Below are 17,702 nucleotides of genomic sequence, written 5' to 3'. Positions count from 1 at the left end.
TCTCCACAGCCAGCTTTGTGCAGGGTGGCCTTGTTTTGTTGGAACAGGAAACAGACAAACATAAACTGCTGGAAGAAATCTATTGTCTGAAACCGTCACTAAAAGCTTCGACTGTCTTTTCCCTTTCAGCATTGTTGAGGAAGAAGAACTGCTCGTTTTTTCCCTGCAGATATTTCATGTAAAACGAGGAGAAATGGCTGTTAATCAGCGCTCGGAGGAGCTGAGCGTTGAGGAATGTGAAGCCGAGCCAAGGGGCCGGTTTCTCACCGAGATCTCGTCTGATTCACTCTGATTCACAAGCCGAGGAGCTCATAAAACAACACAGTTTACACGGACTGTGGCTCGTTCTGCAGTTTCTTATTGTCTCGGCTTGTCTCCGGCTCAGATCAGCGGTTTACTGAGCTCGATCTGCGGGAGATGAAACGTGATGACGACATCTCTGGTCAAAGGGATCAGGGTGTCTGATGGGACGTGCAGCCATCTGTGTTTGTGTTCTGACTTAAAATTCCACTTTCACAACGATCCACACGTCTTTCAGGGAAGCATGATGGTCTCCATGTGGCCTGTGACTGTTTAACTTCGGCTTCTCTTGCTGGTTTACGAGGCATGTTTCAAGGTTGCTGGCTGCGACCGCCTCGGCCGCAGAGATAAACATTTCTTAAAGTCGAAACAGCAGAATGTAACCGATCAGAGCTCATTCTTTCTGAACACTTCTGATGTAGGAGAGCGAGATCAGAATCTGAAACTCTCCGGAGGCCGACTGAAGGGACCCGGCTGACTTCTTTCACGCTCGTAACCCTCCCCTGACAATTCATTTCCTGACACATGTGGAGCAGACGTTTTCTGGCTGAAAGTGAGTCCTCGGCTGACCCAAAAAAAACGCTTCGGCAACAATCATGAGAAAGAAAGAAGAAGTGAAGGAGTGACTCAGGGGTTAATCACTCGCCGTGAAGGCTGACTGACTCCCGGTTCAACAGTTTGAGTCAAATTATCTCGATTGTTTCCAGCCTGTCCCGTTTCACACACGGACGGGATCCGACTGTACTTTTTCCTTAAAAAAAAAAAGCGTCCTCCATTGTGACACGGAGAAATGACTCAAGAGGTGACAGCAGGTGTGTGATCGCAGCTATGACATCAACTCACGTCCTGTTGTGAAGACTGAAACGCTGATGAGGAACAGGAAGTCAGGATTTTATCTGAAAATGATTCAGTTTCACACTTTTTTTTTAAGTGTTATCTCAATCTTTTTGAAACGGAAACATGACTTTTTGACCTATCAGATGTACAGATAGATTAGTGACTGCTGGAGTCGATGTAGAAAAGCATTAAATTTGACTGAATCACATGATCCTTGCCTTAGTTTAGGCCGAGAGCGTCTTCACTTACTACATTTTTTTGCTGTTTTTATTTTGTTTTAGGTACAAAGCTTGGTTTTAACGTGGTGACACTGATACAAGTGGCGTCACAATATCACCATATTCATGATAACTGTGCTATTAAAACATCTAATACTGATTTTGTGTTTATAGTACACATAATATACAGGGTTCGTACACTTTTTTCAAGGTCAAATTCAAGCACTTTTAAGGGTCATTTTTAAGATTTTCCAGCACCTTATTGCTGGGGTGAAATACGTATCTAAGGGAATATATATACTTGTGATTTTTTTTCTTCACTTTTTATCACAGTTATGTACATTCTATCATGCTGTAAACATCTCAAATTATATTTTATAATAGCAAAAACTTCAGAAATTAATTATCCAGTCTGATCCCAATTTTGTGAAAGACACAGAGTTATAATGTCAAGCACTTTCAAGCACTTAAACTAAAATCCAAGCACTTTTCAGACCTTGAAAACACAACATTGAAATTCAAGCACTTTCAAGGATTTCAAGCACCCGTACGAACCCTGCATATAATAATATCGTCTGAATAATCCAAGTTTAGCCTCGAGCATAAAGATGGTAATTGTTCTTCTACGCTTGTATTTTGACAAAAAAAGACACAAACACACAGTAAAGAAGGCTAAAGACGGATTCGATTGCTTCCCTGCGATTTTTCTTTTTGAAACGTCTAGACGGAGTTCATTTCAGGGAATTTGTTTGGCCTCTGTGATCATGTGGTGAGAATCTGATGTTGTGACAGTCCTGGCTCATTTATCTCACTGAACTGATAAAACAAACAGCTGATTTCTTGGGAAAGCGAGAAAATGTATCATGAGAAAATGACCTTATAAAGATTTACGAGCAGACCGTGACCCCACGCGCTGCTCCCTGTGGGTTTGAGAGTCTAAAAGCTAAATCATATCGACTTTTAATGATCTTTGATATGAGGGTGTTTAGTGTAAAGGACAGGATGAGACACAGGTTTAAAATGTGTTAAAATCTAGTAGAATCCGCGTATTTAGTCACTGCGACTGTTGTTTCATGCGGTCACCTGTCGCTATAGCGTCCGATGAAACATCAGAGCACACGTCAGAGGGAAGGGAGGGAAGGAAGTCGACGCATGTGTGACTAAACTTAAATAAAACTTTACCTCATCTGTGAAAATCTCTCCCTGAGTCACTTCAGGTAGATTTTCATCAGCAACAGTGTTTGTTTTACCAGGAAGATGACTCCCATAATACATCTCTCCTTCTCAGCAAACTATTTCTTTTGTCTTGATTGCTGACAAAGAGGGAACTGGGACAGAAAACTACCCCAAAAGTCTGTAAAATAAAAAGTCCACTGGTGGTTTTAGGCATAAACTGGGAATTGAAAGCAGAAGCGTCCATGTCAGAATCATGCCAAAGTCATTTTTATTTCATTACCAGGCAAAACATTTGATCTTTATACAATGACGTTTCCAAAAAAAATCAAACATTCAGAGACAAAGTTTCAACCAGCAGATGGAAACAAATACTTAAATGGAAAATTATTTAAATTAAAAAAAAACAAAAAAAACAGAAGAAAATCTTTTCCATTGCACTTTAACTTCATAAATACAACTCAGAAGATTAATTTCTCTCTGGCCCAAAGAAACCGTGTGACAGTTCAGTTTCCACCTGACTGCAGTACATTCAACCGGTTACTGTCCGCTGCGTCTCCGCGCTCAGATCAACCGCCGTCTCACCGAGGATCGACGGCTGGAGACCGTGCTGCGATGTTCAATGGAAACCAGGCGGTGCCACCCCTCCATGTTTACACGCCACGTTCATGTCATACAGGACGGATGAAGAGACAAGAGTCCCAGAGCTGAGACCACTAGTTCTGCAGCCGTGTTATTAACTTCTTAAGCAAAAAGAAGAAAACTATTCTCTGGTTACTGCTTTTCTTTGTTTTATCAGAGTTACCTGAATGTGTCACGTTCAGGAACATTTTATAGGTTTTTATTCTCTTTTTTCTGAAATTCTGTAAAATAATGAACCAAATAATGAAGAAAATAATCATCAGAACTTAACTGACAATGAAAAAAAGACACTGCAGGCAACTTTTAAACAGTCGAAGCTGATTTCCGGCTTTGGTGTGTTCGAGTTGGAGTTTGGGAGCGACACAGATGATGTTTTGCATTTTATCGCTCAGAGCTTTTAAGAGTAAAGGAAACGGATCAAATATGTCTGTAACCGCCAACCCAAAGTTTACTTTGATCCGCCACATTTCTGCGTCAGATGACGTCAACTTGAGTTGTTGCTCACGAGAATTTTCCCAGTGGGAAATATGTTTTTCCTGATTATTCGGTGTACACTTCCTCACTTTAATGAATGCAACTGAGCAGTAACATAAATGGTTTTTCATTCATTTGACTTTTAATTTCAGCTCTTTTGATTACGTCACCTTTCTTCTGCAACACTTCATCACCTGACTGAAGAAGTGGCTCCACACAACTCTCATCTCACATTCACTCAAGCCGATTTTTCTGTAAATTAGTTTAAATCTGCACCAAGTTTGGCTCCGAGCTTGAATATCGACTCTTCGCTTCATCTCTGTATGGCACGAACGCAGCAGAACCCGTCCAGTGAAACATTATGTGCACATAAACAAAACAACAGTCAAATCTTGGAGACAAATAAAAAGACAGATGTACAGTATAGACATCGTATAAACACAATGGCCAGCCACGTCTTTCACATATCATGACCAAAGACTTCTGCCTATGATACATAACACTTTATTCTTAAAAAGAAAAAAAAAAAAAGAAAAAAAATCATGGTAACATTTACATAGAATCTAAACCCCAGACTGTGTATAGTAAAATATATCAAATCGATTATGAGTGAGAAGAAGTTTGTGTAAATTCTGCGACAGTTTTGGCAGCCTGGAACGACACGACTCTTCACAGAGAGAGAGAGAGAGAGGATACATGGGAGTATCAAAGTGCTGTTTGCTTGATTGTAATTTCCTCCGCGACCCTCCGCGCCCCCACCCCCGACCACTTCCTGTGTTTCCCTTGTATGTCACAAGTCTGAACTAGTTCCCATCTTTCTGTCCGACACTCTCCTGCGTGACAAATCCACCTCGAACCCCCCCCCAAAAAATCTGGTGCTACAGTTCGGCGATAACAGTAGAAATGAGTTTTTATGGATTATGAGTGACACAGCTTTGTTGTTTTCTCATATAAAAACATGAATAATCACCGACCAAACCTTTCCACCATGTGAGACGATGGGAGTGGACAGACACCACTGAGCATGTGTTAACTCCGTCTTTTTTTTCTTTTTTTTCCCCCCCCCAGGAGAGAATTTCCCGGGTCCATGTACAACTGTACAACGTGTGACGTCGCTCTGCTGCGTGAACAGCTCTCAGTCTTTAGTGTTACTCGGAGAGAACAGGCCGGGATGGAGGACGCGACGGCGCTCACGCGTTTCTCTTTTTTAATTTTGTGGTTAAAGTTTCGTACTTCGTCCAGCTCCAGTCTTGGTCCTTGAAGGAGAGAAACCACGGTGTTAAGAGAACTAAACATCCTTTAAAAAACAACTCTTCGATGCACTTTCCTCTCTGGGAATGTTTTTTTTCTGCATTTCATTACCACAAATAAATTTATCAAAATGCTGATAACTGGATCTGTACCATACAAGTATGTTTGCGTACATTGTGCTACTCTGCAGCACCACAACGCTCATTTCATGGTACGTTGTACAGCTTTATCAAAAAATTGCAGCTGTAGCAATTTTGATATTTTGATTAATTGTTCCACTGTATTGTGAGATTAGTGTTCATTTGTGCAGATGCATTGTTTTAATGCATGTTCACTTTCTTGCAGTCTTCTTCACTGCCTTCGTTCGATCATTTCAATATTTCTTATGGTCACAAACTGTCAATGAGTGAAACTGTGAAACCATCAGTATGTGGAGTCACCTGCCTTCATATTTGTGCACAGTCGAGTCACAATGGGGGACTCATTCCTAAATACTGTGGCTCGTATCTCTACTTGTGGTCAACAACTATTTCTCAGCAGGGAAGATGGTCTTTACATGAAGCTATCTCTGAAAGTGTTGCTTGACAGAAAACAGAAAAAAGGAATGTGGTATTCAGTTTTGTAGAAAAGTTAGAAAACCTACAACAACCAGAAATCACTCAGCTAGACCTGTTTGTACTTTGCTATGACGACCGACCTGGCATCAAAAGGAGCCCCGACAATTTAAAAACAGGTGAACTCACCACTATACTTTTGGTTTGTTCGTCTGCAGCCTCCTGCATCAGGCTGGTCAGCTGACTGAGGTACCGCTGGTTCTCCTGCAGCAGCCGCGGTGCAGCATCACTGAGAGGAAAACACATAAAAACGACTGTTTAGTCACATGAAACCTCCGGCAGATGTAAAGTACACTCACACTCACAAACTGCCCTCATCTAAATATAAAACATCAAATAAGTTCTTTTTTGTTTGGCTTATAAAACCTAGTGGTGACATGTATGATACATGAGGTAATTCCATCTTGTGACTATTTTACTTTTCAGAAAGGAGATTTTAAAGCTCTTTTTTCAGACTCATACCTTTATTTATGGTTACTACTTAACACACACTAGCTTCTCGTTAGCTTCACTTCTACGGTGAATATCAGCACAAGAAGCGCATTCAAACCCAAAACTTCACGATCACGCGTTAGAGAAGGAGCGTGATCCTTATCCACCTCGGCCTCACTGCCCAGCAGGGTGCGAACGTATCGGCTTTGTAGCAGTCTGTGTGCGGTGTTAGCGCGCTTACAGCTGGATGCTAATCAAAGTGAAAGGTTTCTACACCTTTTACAATGCAAATCAAAACAATTTTCAAGCATATTTTTATGTTAAATTATATTTCATGATGTAATTCAATAGAAGAGACATTTTTTTTTTTTCTTTTTTCTTAAAGATTTTTTCAGCATAGACACCTTTATTAAGCAGTAGACAGATAGGAAATATGGGAGAGAGAGGGGGATGTGACATGCAGCAAAGGACCTCCGGCCGGAATCGACACGGGGTCGGCTGCGTATATGGCAAGCGCTCTAACCACTTGACCACCTGCGCGCATAGAAGAGACATTTTAAGAAAAACACAAAAGTTTCATGTTTGAAAATGTGTCACGTGTCTGCTAGTAGACCTGCAATCCTGTTTAACAAATATTGAGAAGTTTCAAGCACTTAATCCAAAATCAAAGACTCTAAAATTCAAGCGATAAGGATTTCCAGCAAACCCTGAACGTTACACACAGTCGCCAGGCAAATAAATTCCTCCTGTCCTGTGGGTCGATAACAGCTTTTTCGTAAGTAGCATGATTTCTTCAGGCCACGTCTATCAAGGAAAATTACACAGATGCGGATCCCGGAGCAAAACAGGCTTCGTTTAACTCATTGTTCTTCCTCAAGTGGCCAAAACACGAGCTTATGCACATTTAGAAAGAAAAAACTTTGGGCTTGAGAAAGCCCTGCAGTAACTGGATGCACAAATCTGCCTGATACAGACCGATCCCTGTTACCACTGCCTGAAGGTGCCTCCACTAAATGTTGGCATCGAGTGGCTGAACATTCATACAGTCAGTTCTTGTTTTCCCACAGTTTACACTGAGATTAGATCAATTTGAGGGGATGTGATGTCAAACAGTTCCACATGAAAAAGGTCAAACGGGTGAATACTTCAATAAAAAGGCATTAACAGAGCAATCGTTAGTCACATGACTGATGAGTTACCTGTCGTTTGGCCCTGGCAGGGATGTTAGAGGATGTGGCGAGCTGACAGGTTGTGCCGACTGTGACCACTGAGAAACCTGCAGCAGGTTGGCGGACTCGGGACTCGCCGCTATCGAGCTCCTCGACGAGTTCTGGGCCTGAAGGCAAGACGGAGGTCATCATATTGGTACACAGCAGCAATAATACACATATTGTCTCCCTCTTACAAAAGGATGTCTATGTCTGAAGAGGTAACAGAGGACATAAAGTACGACTTGGCGAGGGGAAGACTGACCCGCAGTGCTGAATAATTCGCTACAGAGACACGCGATGGACAGCGTGGAGCTGAAGTAATCGGCTGACTGACTGATAATTCATCAAAGTCGTGTCCAACTGATTTTCTGTCAGTTTTCAAGCCAACATGACAAATATCGTCACGTTCTAGCTGCTAGATTTTGACCTTCATCCTCTCCACACACACAATTCTTGGATTTTAAACGGCTAGTCAGACAAAAACAAAGTGAAGAGACGTCACCTTCAATTAAAATATCGTTCTTCTGTCAACCAAACGCTTAATGAGCTCATCATGAAATAATCCACACAGAAGCCGATAATGAAAACGATCATTACCAGAGGTGGAACGGTTAATCGCTTCCTCAGTCGTAAGAACATTTAGCTGCTAACTACTTTGATGATCGATTAATCGTTTCAGTCTTCTGTCGAGTGTAAATGTTAAACATTTGCAGCTTCCAGCTTCATTAATGTGAAGATCTGCTGCTTTTCTTTCTCATCTCTGCGGTTTGGACAAAAGAATCAAATTGAAGACTTCTAAAAAAGTTAGAATGAGCACTTTCCCCAATTTCTTGACATTTTATAGACTAAATGAATAATTGATTATTTGTTTAAAAAAAAAAAAAATAAAAATATTGGCAAATTAACAAGAATTAAAAGAAACATTTAATGAAATCAGAGGGCAATGCACCATGGTTTTATACAATTCTAGCAGATTGCTCTGAGTTAAACTGAACTACACTAAAATACCAAAAATGTATTAATTCTTTTCATACAGTCGTTATAAATAAACACAGCTGGGTCACTCACACAGGCGATCTTCAGTAAATGCCAGAACTCTCTCTGTCTCTTTATCTGCATCTGCATCACAGTGTTGTCGGCGTCCTTTATACTCTCCAGGGTTTTCTCAATTCGTGGAAACAAGTCAATGATCTTCTGTTTGCTGATCAGGATCTTACTGTTGGGAAGAGCCAACACGGGGCAGACGTGAACATACAGCACTGTGGTTCTTTAAAGTATCAGATGAGTAGAGAAAGACTGAAACGAATTTCTCCGAGGGTGTTGGACTCTTACCTGAGGTGTGTGTACAGGTCTTTGAGGACCTTGTCTTGGTTCTGGACTGTCTGAATGATGGCCTTCACCATCTCTGAGCTGTCGCTGCTCACATCTGGTTCAGGTGCTGAAAGAGAAGATAAACTGCTGATCACACACTTCACAATTTTCCTCCAAAAAATCAAATACATTTGTTAAAGTGATGTCATGACTGAATATCTTGAACGTTTCTTACTTTTACATTTCATCTTCAGTTGCTTGTAGAGCTCAATCGCCTTTTCTTCACTGCAATGAAATCAATAAGTCACATTTTAAGAGTTCTAACCTCCCGCCAACATAATACATGTCAGTAAAACGATTAGCAAATGAGAACTAACAGCCGTTTATCTTCGTTGTCTTTAAAAAGAAGATTATTGTCCGATGTTTAGAATGCGGTCAGACAACCGTCCTCTCTTGTCTTGTTTGTCTCAGGGAAGTGACACCAGTCACCGCTTTGTAAAGCAGCACAGAGGAAGGTCTGTTTATTTGTTATTAAACACCAAATCTAATCTAGCAGTGGTGACTGGACAGCTGATGATGACAAAGACACCTCACTCCAGTGGATGACATCCCAAAAAAAATCCCAGAATTTACCAAAGACAAAGTATGAGGACACAGAATGACTCTTCATGATGAGTTGCTGTAACGCTGCTTCAGATTCATAACTCTCGCAGCTAAATGCGGTCGCTTTGACAGTTTTGCGCATCAGATTTTAAAGCGTCCTGTCACTCACAGCTGCTCCATCTTGTCTCCTTGGCGTCGAGCGTACGGACTCCTCTGAAGTTCAACTATCTCGGAGTGCAGAGCCATGATCTCATCGTCCAGATGGCTCACCTCTGCCACCTGCAGGACGAAACGGGAAACGTGCAACCATAAGGATCAAATCTGAGAAACAATATGAGCCATTTTTAATGTTTTAGTCGTTTTATAAATCACGCCTTACCTGTGCAAAGGCAGCAGCTCTTTCCTCGTTCTCCTGCCAGGCTTTCAGCATCTTCTCAGAGGCTTTGGACAAAACAGACAGCTCATCAAATTAAACATTGTGCTCAGTGAGATATATATACACACATGTGAAATGTTCCCACGTGAACATGTTCTCCTTCAGAGGGTCAAGTGTGGAAACAAACAGCTGCCAGTCAAAACTCACATATGCCGTAGTGCATCTGATCGCTGTATTTTTCCAGGTCGTACTGGATGCTGCTCTTGAAGAAGTCCAGTTTGGCCTTCAGCTGCTGAGAGAAGCCAAACATGCTGTTCTTACACCGGGTCAGGTTGGTGTTGTAGCGTAGGAGACTCAACCTGAAGGAGGAGGAGGAGGAGGACGGAGACAATCAAGTGTTAGTTGACTTTGACTTTTGAATCACCTACACAACCCTCTTTTGAAAAACATGCACAGTTTTTTTTTATATTTTTAAGCCCTACAGATAAAAAACATGTTCCCACTCATCCCATGTAAATTGACTGAGTGTGGGTTATGTCTCTGTAATAAAGTCATTGTTTGCTACCCTCATAATCAGCACAGTTTGCAATTGGAAAAACACAACATTGTGGCTGTGTTGAAATTAATTGTGGAGAATTAAATCAGTGAAGTTCGGAGAAACCTGCACTCGAAGCGGATTCTTTGAAAGACCGCTTGAAGGCACTTGTAGACCGGATGAATTGTGGGTTTGGAAAGCCCTCAAGACTTCCCGCGAATCTGCAAAAGCGGTGATGTAAAGGATTTAAGTCTGTCAAGTAACTCACATAGCCGCCCTCTGTCCTTGGAAAAGCCTGCTGTAGTCCTCCTTCAGGCCGCAGATGTAGCTCACTGCTTCACCCCAAACCTTCTTCAACAAAACCAGGGGCAGCTGTGTCTTGGCTTCCTGCACTGTAGAGTTAAAACAAGAGTCGTCGCCGCTAAAACAGAGCGGAGAACACTTCCAAACATACCATCTATTATAAAGAAGTATTTTCACCTGACAACCTAACTGGCAGAGGAGGAAGCGTGATAAAGATCTGTCTGATAATCAGCAGGTGTAGCGTAAAATAAACTCACCGATAGTGTTGACTTTATCTGGCAGTTGTCTGGCGCTGAAGGGACCGGAGTAGGTGGTGATGCTCCTGTCGAACAGGTAGACGATGTAGCTGTCCCAGCCTCTCTACACAGGAGGGAAGAAAATCATCAGTTACACAGGCTGAAAATACAGTTCCTGCTGCTCCAGAGAGAATTACTACGGGGCGATTCAAAGTCCCTCAGCACACATACAGTGAGAGCGTGAATCATACACTGCAGAGACGGTTTAGATTAACTCCTTTGCTCGCCTAAACCTGTCTTTGGGAAGATACGGACATCAAAGTGTTATTCTTCTGTTTATTGGCAGCAGGAAACTGTAGAGACCGGAAGGATGACAAAGTACAAACAAGGTTTGCAGCTGGACTCCAACTGGGGACAATACACAGCAGACATCTTAAACCCTACAACCCCGACACTGATGAAGGTTTGAACTCTTTCATCAAAGTATTTATGGTTTTGAGATTTACCAGGTGAAAGAAAACGTGACACATGTGTTAAGGAGGAAGTTAGAGCAGCTAAAAATGGTTCGTTTGTGAAATCTAAGCTGCTGAGACTTACCACTCCGTCCAGGACGCACTGTGCAGCCGGCTTCCTGGGATCCAGTGACACTCCGGTCTCCTGCAGCAGCTCCTGGTTCACCACCTCGATCCTGGTCTCGGCCTCGATGCGTTTCTGCAGACTGTGGAGACTTTCGTCCGGCGTCAACTGGAACGAGTGGACCTGAGCTGTGGTCATGTTCAGGATGTGGACGACCTGGAGAGACGAGAGAAAAAGCTGTTAGCACAAAAAGCACAAACAAAGAGAAATGTTGTTTTGGTCCCAGAACAGAAACTTGTATCGTCTGGGCGCTGGTATAAAAAGAATCACCACATGGTGGTTATAAGCCTCAAACACACCAGTCAAGTTTCTGTTCCTGAGCTGTGGCGCTGAATAATGTCCAAAACAGTCTCTGCAGAATATTAGCGGTGTTTAGCGGTGACGACTTTGAGCTTTCAGATATAAAATGTCTTAACTTCCCACAGACATCTGTGTGAGAACTGATGTCACACTTATATAAATTGTTGAGTAATGGCTAAAAATGTTTTGTGAGGTCACGGTGACCTTGGAGCACTCGAATCTCATGAGTTCATCTTTGTGTTCAAGTAGACTTTTGTTCCAAATTTGAAGAAATGCCCTCAAGGCGTTGTTGAGATATAAATGATTCTTGTTATTTATAAAAATAAAGCCCATCAGCTTAAAGAGAAATATGTAAATGCGGGCTGACACAAATAAAACTGGCTCAAAAGCTCTGACGAAAGGCTGCGACTTAAGATAAAACCTGAAGAAAAAGGAGGTCTGCCAGTAAACTCACCCTCATACTCAGGATCTGCTCCAGCATTTCGAAGCACAGAGGCTTCTTGTCGTCGCAGTTGACTTGGCCTCCTCTCTGGACAGGATCCCACTTCAGCATCAGCTGGAGCAGAGCCTCCATTGGCTCCAACAGCGTCCTAAAAAAAGCAGATTAAAACACTTTTTTTTTAACCGCTCAGACTTTTCTCCCATTGAAGGAGAAATAAATGCACCACCCTGTGTGAAAAGTGATTGTGGTGACGTGTTTTTGTCCGAACCTGCTGAGGTTGTTGGGGTACGGGAGGTGTGTGGAGAACTTGACTTCTCCGTTCACGTCCTCCACAGCCATGATGTCTTTAGGACCTTTATTCCTCACTTTGCTGGCCCTGTGGACGAGAAGACCAGAGTTACAAGATTTTCTATACAGGTCACAAAAGCAGAGAGTAGTCTGATGGAAAAATAAACCTTTAATTAATCCTTATACTTCCCACTTGACATGTTAATGGTGGAAGTTGTAGATAAGAATTCCTGCATCAACAATAAAAGCCTGTGTAAACACAGCTCCAATCTCTAGTTATCCAAACCTGCTTTCATTCTCTGTTCCGGCACTTTTGATTTGGCTCCACCTGCTGGTCGTCTTTATTTTGTCGCTCACTTCAGCTTTCTTAGCTGTGCTGCCTTTCTTTCCATTTTACCCACATCTGAGAACCCGCCAGCCAAATTCAGTTTCAAAACTGTTACAATTAATGCAACTTAAAAGCAGGCCAGTTCTTCAGTCAACTATTACAGTCGACATATTTAAGCAATGTGAGCAAATATTTTAACAAAAGCAAAGTAAACTCAGTGAATCTCATGTCATTGAAGAAAGGTTTCTTAAGTTCTGATGAACTTGGTGACATTTTTTAAGCAGTTATTTGACTTTATGGAAGAAATCCTACGCGTGTTAGAGACAAATACACTCTTTGTGTTGCTTTCATGGAACCCTATAAAAGTCACGCAATAACACAAACTAACTAACCGGCTGAAGAAGCAGCAGACCAGCAACTCTTTTGTTCTGCAAGGTAAAATTACTGTTTTCGTCAAAGGAGTCTGGCTTTGAAGAGAGCATAGATGGATTAACAGCCTCAGCTTCCTGTCTGAAAGCGCCGTCTCACAGCAAGGTAAAGCCGTGAAAATATTCTAATTATAGCGGCAACACGAACAGATATTGCTGCATAATGGACCCACCTGTCATAAGTGAAATACACACTTAAGACACGACACCAAAACTGACTCGCTCTAATGTTTGAGACATCAGACACATCTACAGTTCAAGGAATTTGCATATAATAAAGGAGGATAAGGTTTGTGTGACAGTGAAAAACATTTTTATGGGCAGGATTTGTTCACAAAAGTCATGCCGCATTAGCCGTCAGCAGTTAGTGTTTACATTGCACCCATGGACGTACAGACAACTATGACTGGATCACTTTGATTATAAAGAAAATGTGACTATTCTCAGGAAAGTTCTGGAGTTAAAAGGGGCGTCTTCTAGGATTTCTAAAGCAGATTTATGGATGTGATGCACATCAGAAATCATATGTTAAGCCTCACTGATCTAAAAATCTGTGAATTTTGTCTGTGTGTTCAGTCTTGAGTTATTGAGTTATGAGAAGGAGATGAAGCTTTAATGTGATAGGCTGTAAGGCTTTTAAAGCACCTTAAATACCTGAGATGTGTCACACCCTCTGCTGCAGACTGCACTGGCGGCCAAATCAGCAAAATGAAGTACAACTTGTTCAGAGCGCCTGCATGCACCTGTTCCTTTCACCTCAGTCAGTATCTTTGCCTCATGTCACTCTAAATGAGATCTTTAGACTGTCAACTTTTCTTTGATTTATGAGCGATTTAAAGTCTCAAATATGCTTTTATCAAACGAGCAATGACTGTCTGTGGAAGTAAATCACTCCTGCACAAGATTAACGTGCCAAAATGTTTTGAATATCAGGTCAACTTACCACTGCACAGGTTGGAGGTTGTGCAGAAATGGACGGAAACCACAACTGCATTCAAACACCATCGTGCCAAAGCTCCAGTAGTCCACAGTGACGGTGTATGGCTTGTTCTCAAACAGCTCAGGCGCCTGCCAGAGAAAGGTGTTGCATGTCAACGGGATACACTGAAAACTATGTCGTCATTTTCATTTTCTGTCAATTCAAGAGGAAGATTAAAGGGTAACACATAACTAGACGCCTGAGATAAGATGAAGAAGTCATTCCCTGTTCTCTCACCAGGTACTGAAGCGTGCCAACGAAGGAGGTACACAGACTGCCCTGGTCCAGGTCTTTAGCATAACCCAAGTCAATGATCTTGTGAACGAGCTGCAGAAGAAGTCAACACATGTTAGACAGTTTTCTTGGAATTCACAGTCAAACAGAAACAGGCTCAAAACCACAGCATGTCGGGTCACCTTTCCGTTGATATCTTGCAGCACGATGTTCTCAGGTTTGAGATCTCTGTGTATGATCTTGTTCTCGTGCAGATACTGGATACCAGATCCTGGAGCAGAAAACACAGTGGTTAAACTGAATGATAAGCATCTAGAAGACGCGTCTGAATGAAGAGGGTTCACAGAGAAAAAGAGAATCAAACACTGGACGTACCAACATCGTTGAGTAATGAGAGCACTTCACTCTCTTTCAAACCGCAGCAGTTTTCAGGTTTGCTCAGCATCTGGAAGCCACACAAATGTAATTCTGTCACAGAATGGAAACCTAACTTGATTTGATGCACTGCCTTTATTGGAATTGGAAATCGGCCGTATACAAGATGAAAAACTGAAATCAAATCAGGTACATCTCTTCTTCTTTCTTTTGGCTAATAAAAAAACACAAAAGTCTGCTTCTCAGCCAACAATGCAGCCCAGCTAGAGTGATTGTATAACCACGACACACGACTGAATGTGGAAATCTGATGTGAAGTGCCGACTGTGAAAGTCCTGATTTAAGGCTCATTCAGCTTTTGAAGAGTAAAACTTAAGCACAACACTTCACTTTGTTTATTTTTCCAGCTGTTCATAGATTTGCTTCTCTTGTATGTTTTGCACGTGATTATTCAGTTCAACGCCAGGAGTCAACGATCAAATAAGGCAGCAGGATTGGTTCATTTTAAATATAAGATTTTATGTTTACATGAATGAATGTGTCGATGAAACGTCAGATTATTTTGAAAATCAACCCTTTCTTAGGGAGTATGTGACAGGGTTCGTACACATTTTTCAAGGTCAAATTTAAGCACCTTTCAAGCACTTTTAAGGGTCATTTTTAAGATTTTCCAGCACCTTATTGCTGGGGTAAAATACGCATCTAAAGGAATATATATACTTCTGATTTTTTTCTTCGCTTTTTATCACAATTATCTACATTGTATTATGCTAAACATCTAAAATTATATTTCATAATAGCAAAAACAGAAATTAATTATCCAGTCTGATCCAAATTTTGTGAAAGACATAGTTATATTGTCAAGCACTTAAACTAAAATCCAAGCACTTTTCAGACCTTGAAAACACAAAATTGAAATTCAAATTCACTTTCAAGGATTTCAAGCACCCGTATGAACCCTGATGTCAGCATTTTCCAACACTTTCAAGGCGTGTAGGTTTAACCACTCAGGCCTGTGTTTTCACATAAAAATTACAAACAAAGGGCAATTTTTTGGTGTGAAAAACATTGTTTCTTAAAATGGATGTAAAAAAAAGGTTGCATTTTTAAATTCATCTCGTTTAACGTGGACATATTCTGCTCTTCCCTCCACAGCTGCTCACCTTCCTCAGGTCTCCCCTGGAGCAGTACTCCATGGCCAGCAGTGGAAGATCGTTTAAGGCTATGGGCTCCATTTCCTCGGGGACATCTCGGGCTGTCACAACATTGATGTGATTTAATCTGAGCGAGAGAAGGAGGAATCATTACTATTTAATGAGGCGCACACAGACTTTGCACAGTCATCCACTGCTACAATGCCTGCAAAATACTTCAGATGTCGTATTTATCCGACTGAATGTCCGTAGTTCCCTTTAGGTGATAAATTAATTACAATTAATAGGTGTGTGTACACGTATCAGACGCTTAGAGTTGATGCTTTTGAAGACCTTTTTCCAAGATTATTTTAAGACCGCTTTTTGGACAAATCATCGTCATCGTTAGGAAAGTATTAAGGGAAGTAGCATATATATTTGGTTCTGTGCAGAGGGAGTTTTACATAAAATTATGGCTACTAGAGTGAGTGAACAGAGAGTTTAAGTATAAAGTAACATCAGAAATGTGGAGAAGAGCTTGACTCATCTTATCTAAAATAAACGAAATTGGATTCAACGTTACAAACTCAAATTTAAGACTATTCAACTGTGAATTTGTGTCTTTATCATGATACCAGGACAGAGCGTCACTGTATGATGTTTAGATCAATGTGCCGTGTAAATGAAACGTGTGAAAAGGAAGGAAACGTATAAAAACAGGACCAACTTTTTCATGATCTGGATCTCTCTGCTCCATCTGTCCTTGTTCCTTGGTGTGAGCTCCAGACGGCACATTTTCACAGCTAGTTTTTCATTTGTTTCCTTCAAAACAGACAACAGCAACTCGATTATTGTACCAGCTGCATGCAAGCATACTAAAAAGTGCCAGTTTGTGTGCAGTTCTGGAGGAGCTGCTCCTCAGATTTGTTCAAAAAACATCACGATAAATACAGTTCTTTATTAATCCCGACAGGAAGTAGTGGTGCAGTAATTATACTGGTTATTTAGCAAGGTGTCCTCTATTTAGTATCAATATGAGCTTCAGTGTCACATCCCCGCAGTGTCAGTGTTGTATGTTTCTAAACTCACATGATGTTGGTAGAGGTAAACATGGGCAAATCCGCCCATACCCAGCCTCTCTTTCAGCTCCCATTCTCCGCAGTTCTGGTTCTGCCTGAAGGGAGGTTTCTCCATTGTTGTGACACAATCTGGACCGAAGTGTACAAATCACGTTTACATGACAGCAAGGAACACAATCAGAGCTGTAGAGCCGCGTAGGATTTATTTTCAAGGCATTAACCGATTGCGATGTTTGTTTTTCTACCCAGCATAATAAAACTATCAAGCACTGGGACATGACTACATCCTGGATCAGCTGCCAAGCTAATGTCAGATTACATCGAGTAGCGATGTGAAACTGACAATACATGTCAAGAGACATATTGAACGAAAGATAACAAAAACTAAACTGCACAGGAAACTGTTCAAATCTCAGCTACATCAGCGGACAGCGCGCTGACGCCACATAAAAACAGTTTAACCAACCAACAGTAGCCCTAGCTTACACATTCCAGGAAGTAGACGGAGCCCGTCGCTAGCTCTCTGACGTTTAGAAATGAAGGCTTCGACGCCTCTTCAGTGACGTTTCAGTGAGTGTTTCCGCGGTGCGCTGCTGGTAAACACAGTTTTGAGACTTACTTCGGGTTTCTATGAAAGTGTCATGAGCCGCTGTCGCTGGATTTGAGCGCAATCTTGTTGTTTTCGGTTCGATGCAGAATGCAGCACCGTGAGAATGTGTACTTTCCTACGTGACGTCACCAGAAACCCCGGCTGTGTTTCTCGATAACGAAACCGGGGCGCGTTCAACAACACCACACCCGCTGCTGCGTTCAGCCGCTGCTAAAACTGTTCACCAGCCGCCAAACGACCAAATTAAACAATAGATAGCACAGTATAGAATATAATTTAACCTTATGACACTTATGTACATAGCAGCAGTCAATGTAGTCTACATTAACATTTCAGCCGAATGTATTTAAAGGG

At 41.6% G+C, this 17,702-nt stretch overlaps 1 protein-coding gene across 1 annotated transcript; it reads right to left on the bottom strand.

The window, feature by feature from the left end:
• Window positions 1–2,781: 2,781 nt before the first annotated feature.
• LOC115571385 (inhibitor of nuclear factor kappa-B kinase subunit alpha-like) lies at window positions 2,782–17,494 on the bottom strand. The gene is made up of 22 exons (XM_030400774.1): window positions 17,358–17,494; window positions 16,749–16,867; window positions 16,387–16,481; window positions 15,690–15,807; window positions 14,527–14,596; window positions 14,334–14,422; window positions 14,155–14,244; window positions 13,882–14,006; window positions 12,163–12,270; window positions 11,907–12,042; window positions 11,114–11,308; window positions 10,538–10,640; window positions 10,246–10,369; window positions 9,650–9,801; window positions 9,446–9,507; window positions 9,236–9,345; window positions 8,699–8,748; window positions 8,485–8,590; window positions 8,221–8,368; window positions 7,141–7,277; window positions 5,639–5,738; window positions 2,782–4,900 (listed from the first exon to the last, which is right to left on the bottom strand). The coding sequence occupies exons 2-22, from the start codon at window positions 16,851–16,853 to the stop codon at window positions 4,835–4,837; spliced, it is 2,289 nt and encodes a 762-aa protein (XP_030256634.1). The 5' UTR covers window positions 16,854–16,867; window positions 17,358–17,494; the 3' UTR covers window positions 2,782–4,834.
• Between the last annotated feature and the right edge of the window lie 208 nt (window positions 17,495–17,702).

This window comes from Sparus aurata, chromosome 20 (assembly GCF_900880675.1).
Source record: "Sparus aurata chromosome 20, fSpaAur1.1, whole genome shotgun sequence".
NCBI classification, from domain to species: Eukaryota; Metazoa; Chordata; class Actinopteri; order Spariformes; family Sparidae; genus Sparus; species Sparus aurata.
This window is presented reverse-complemented; position numbering and strand designations above follow the sequence as displayed.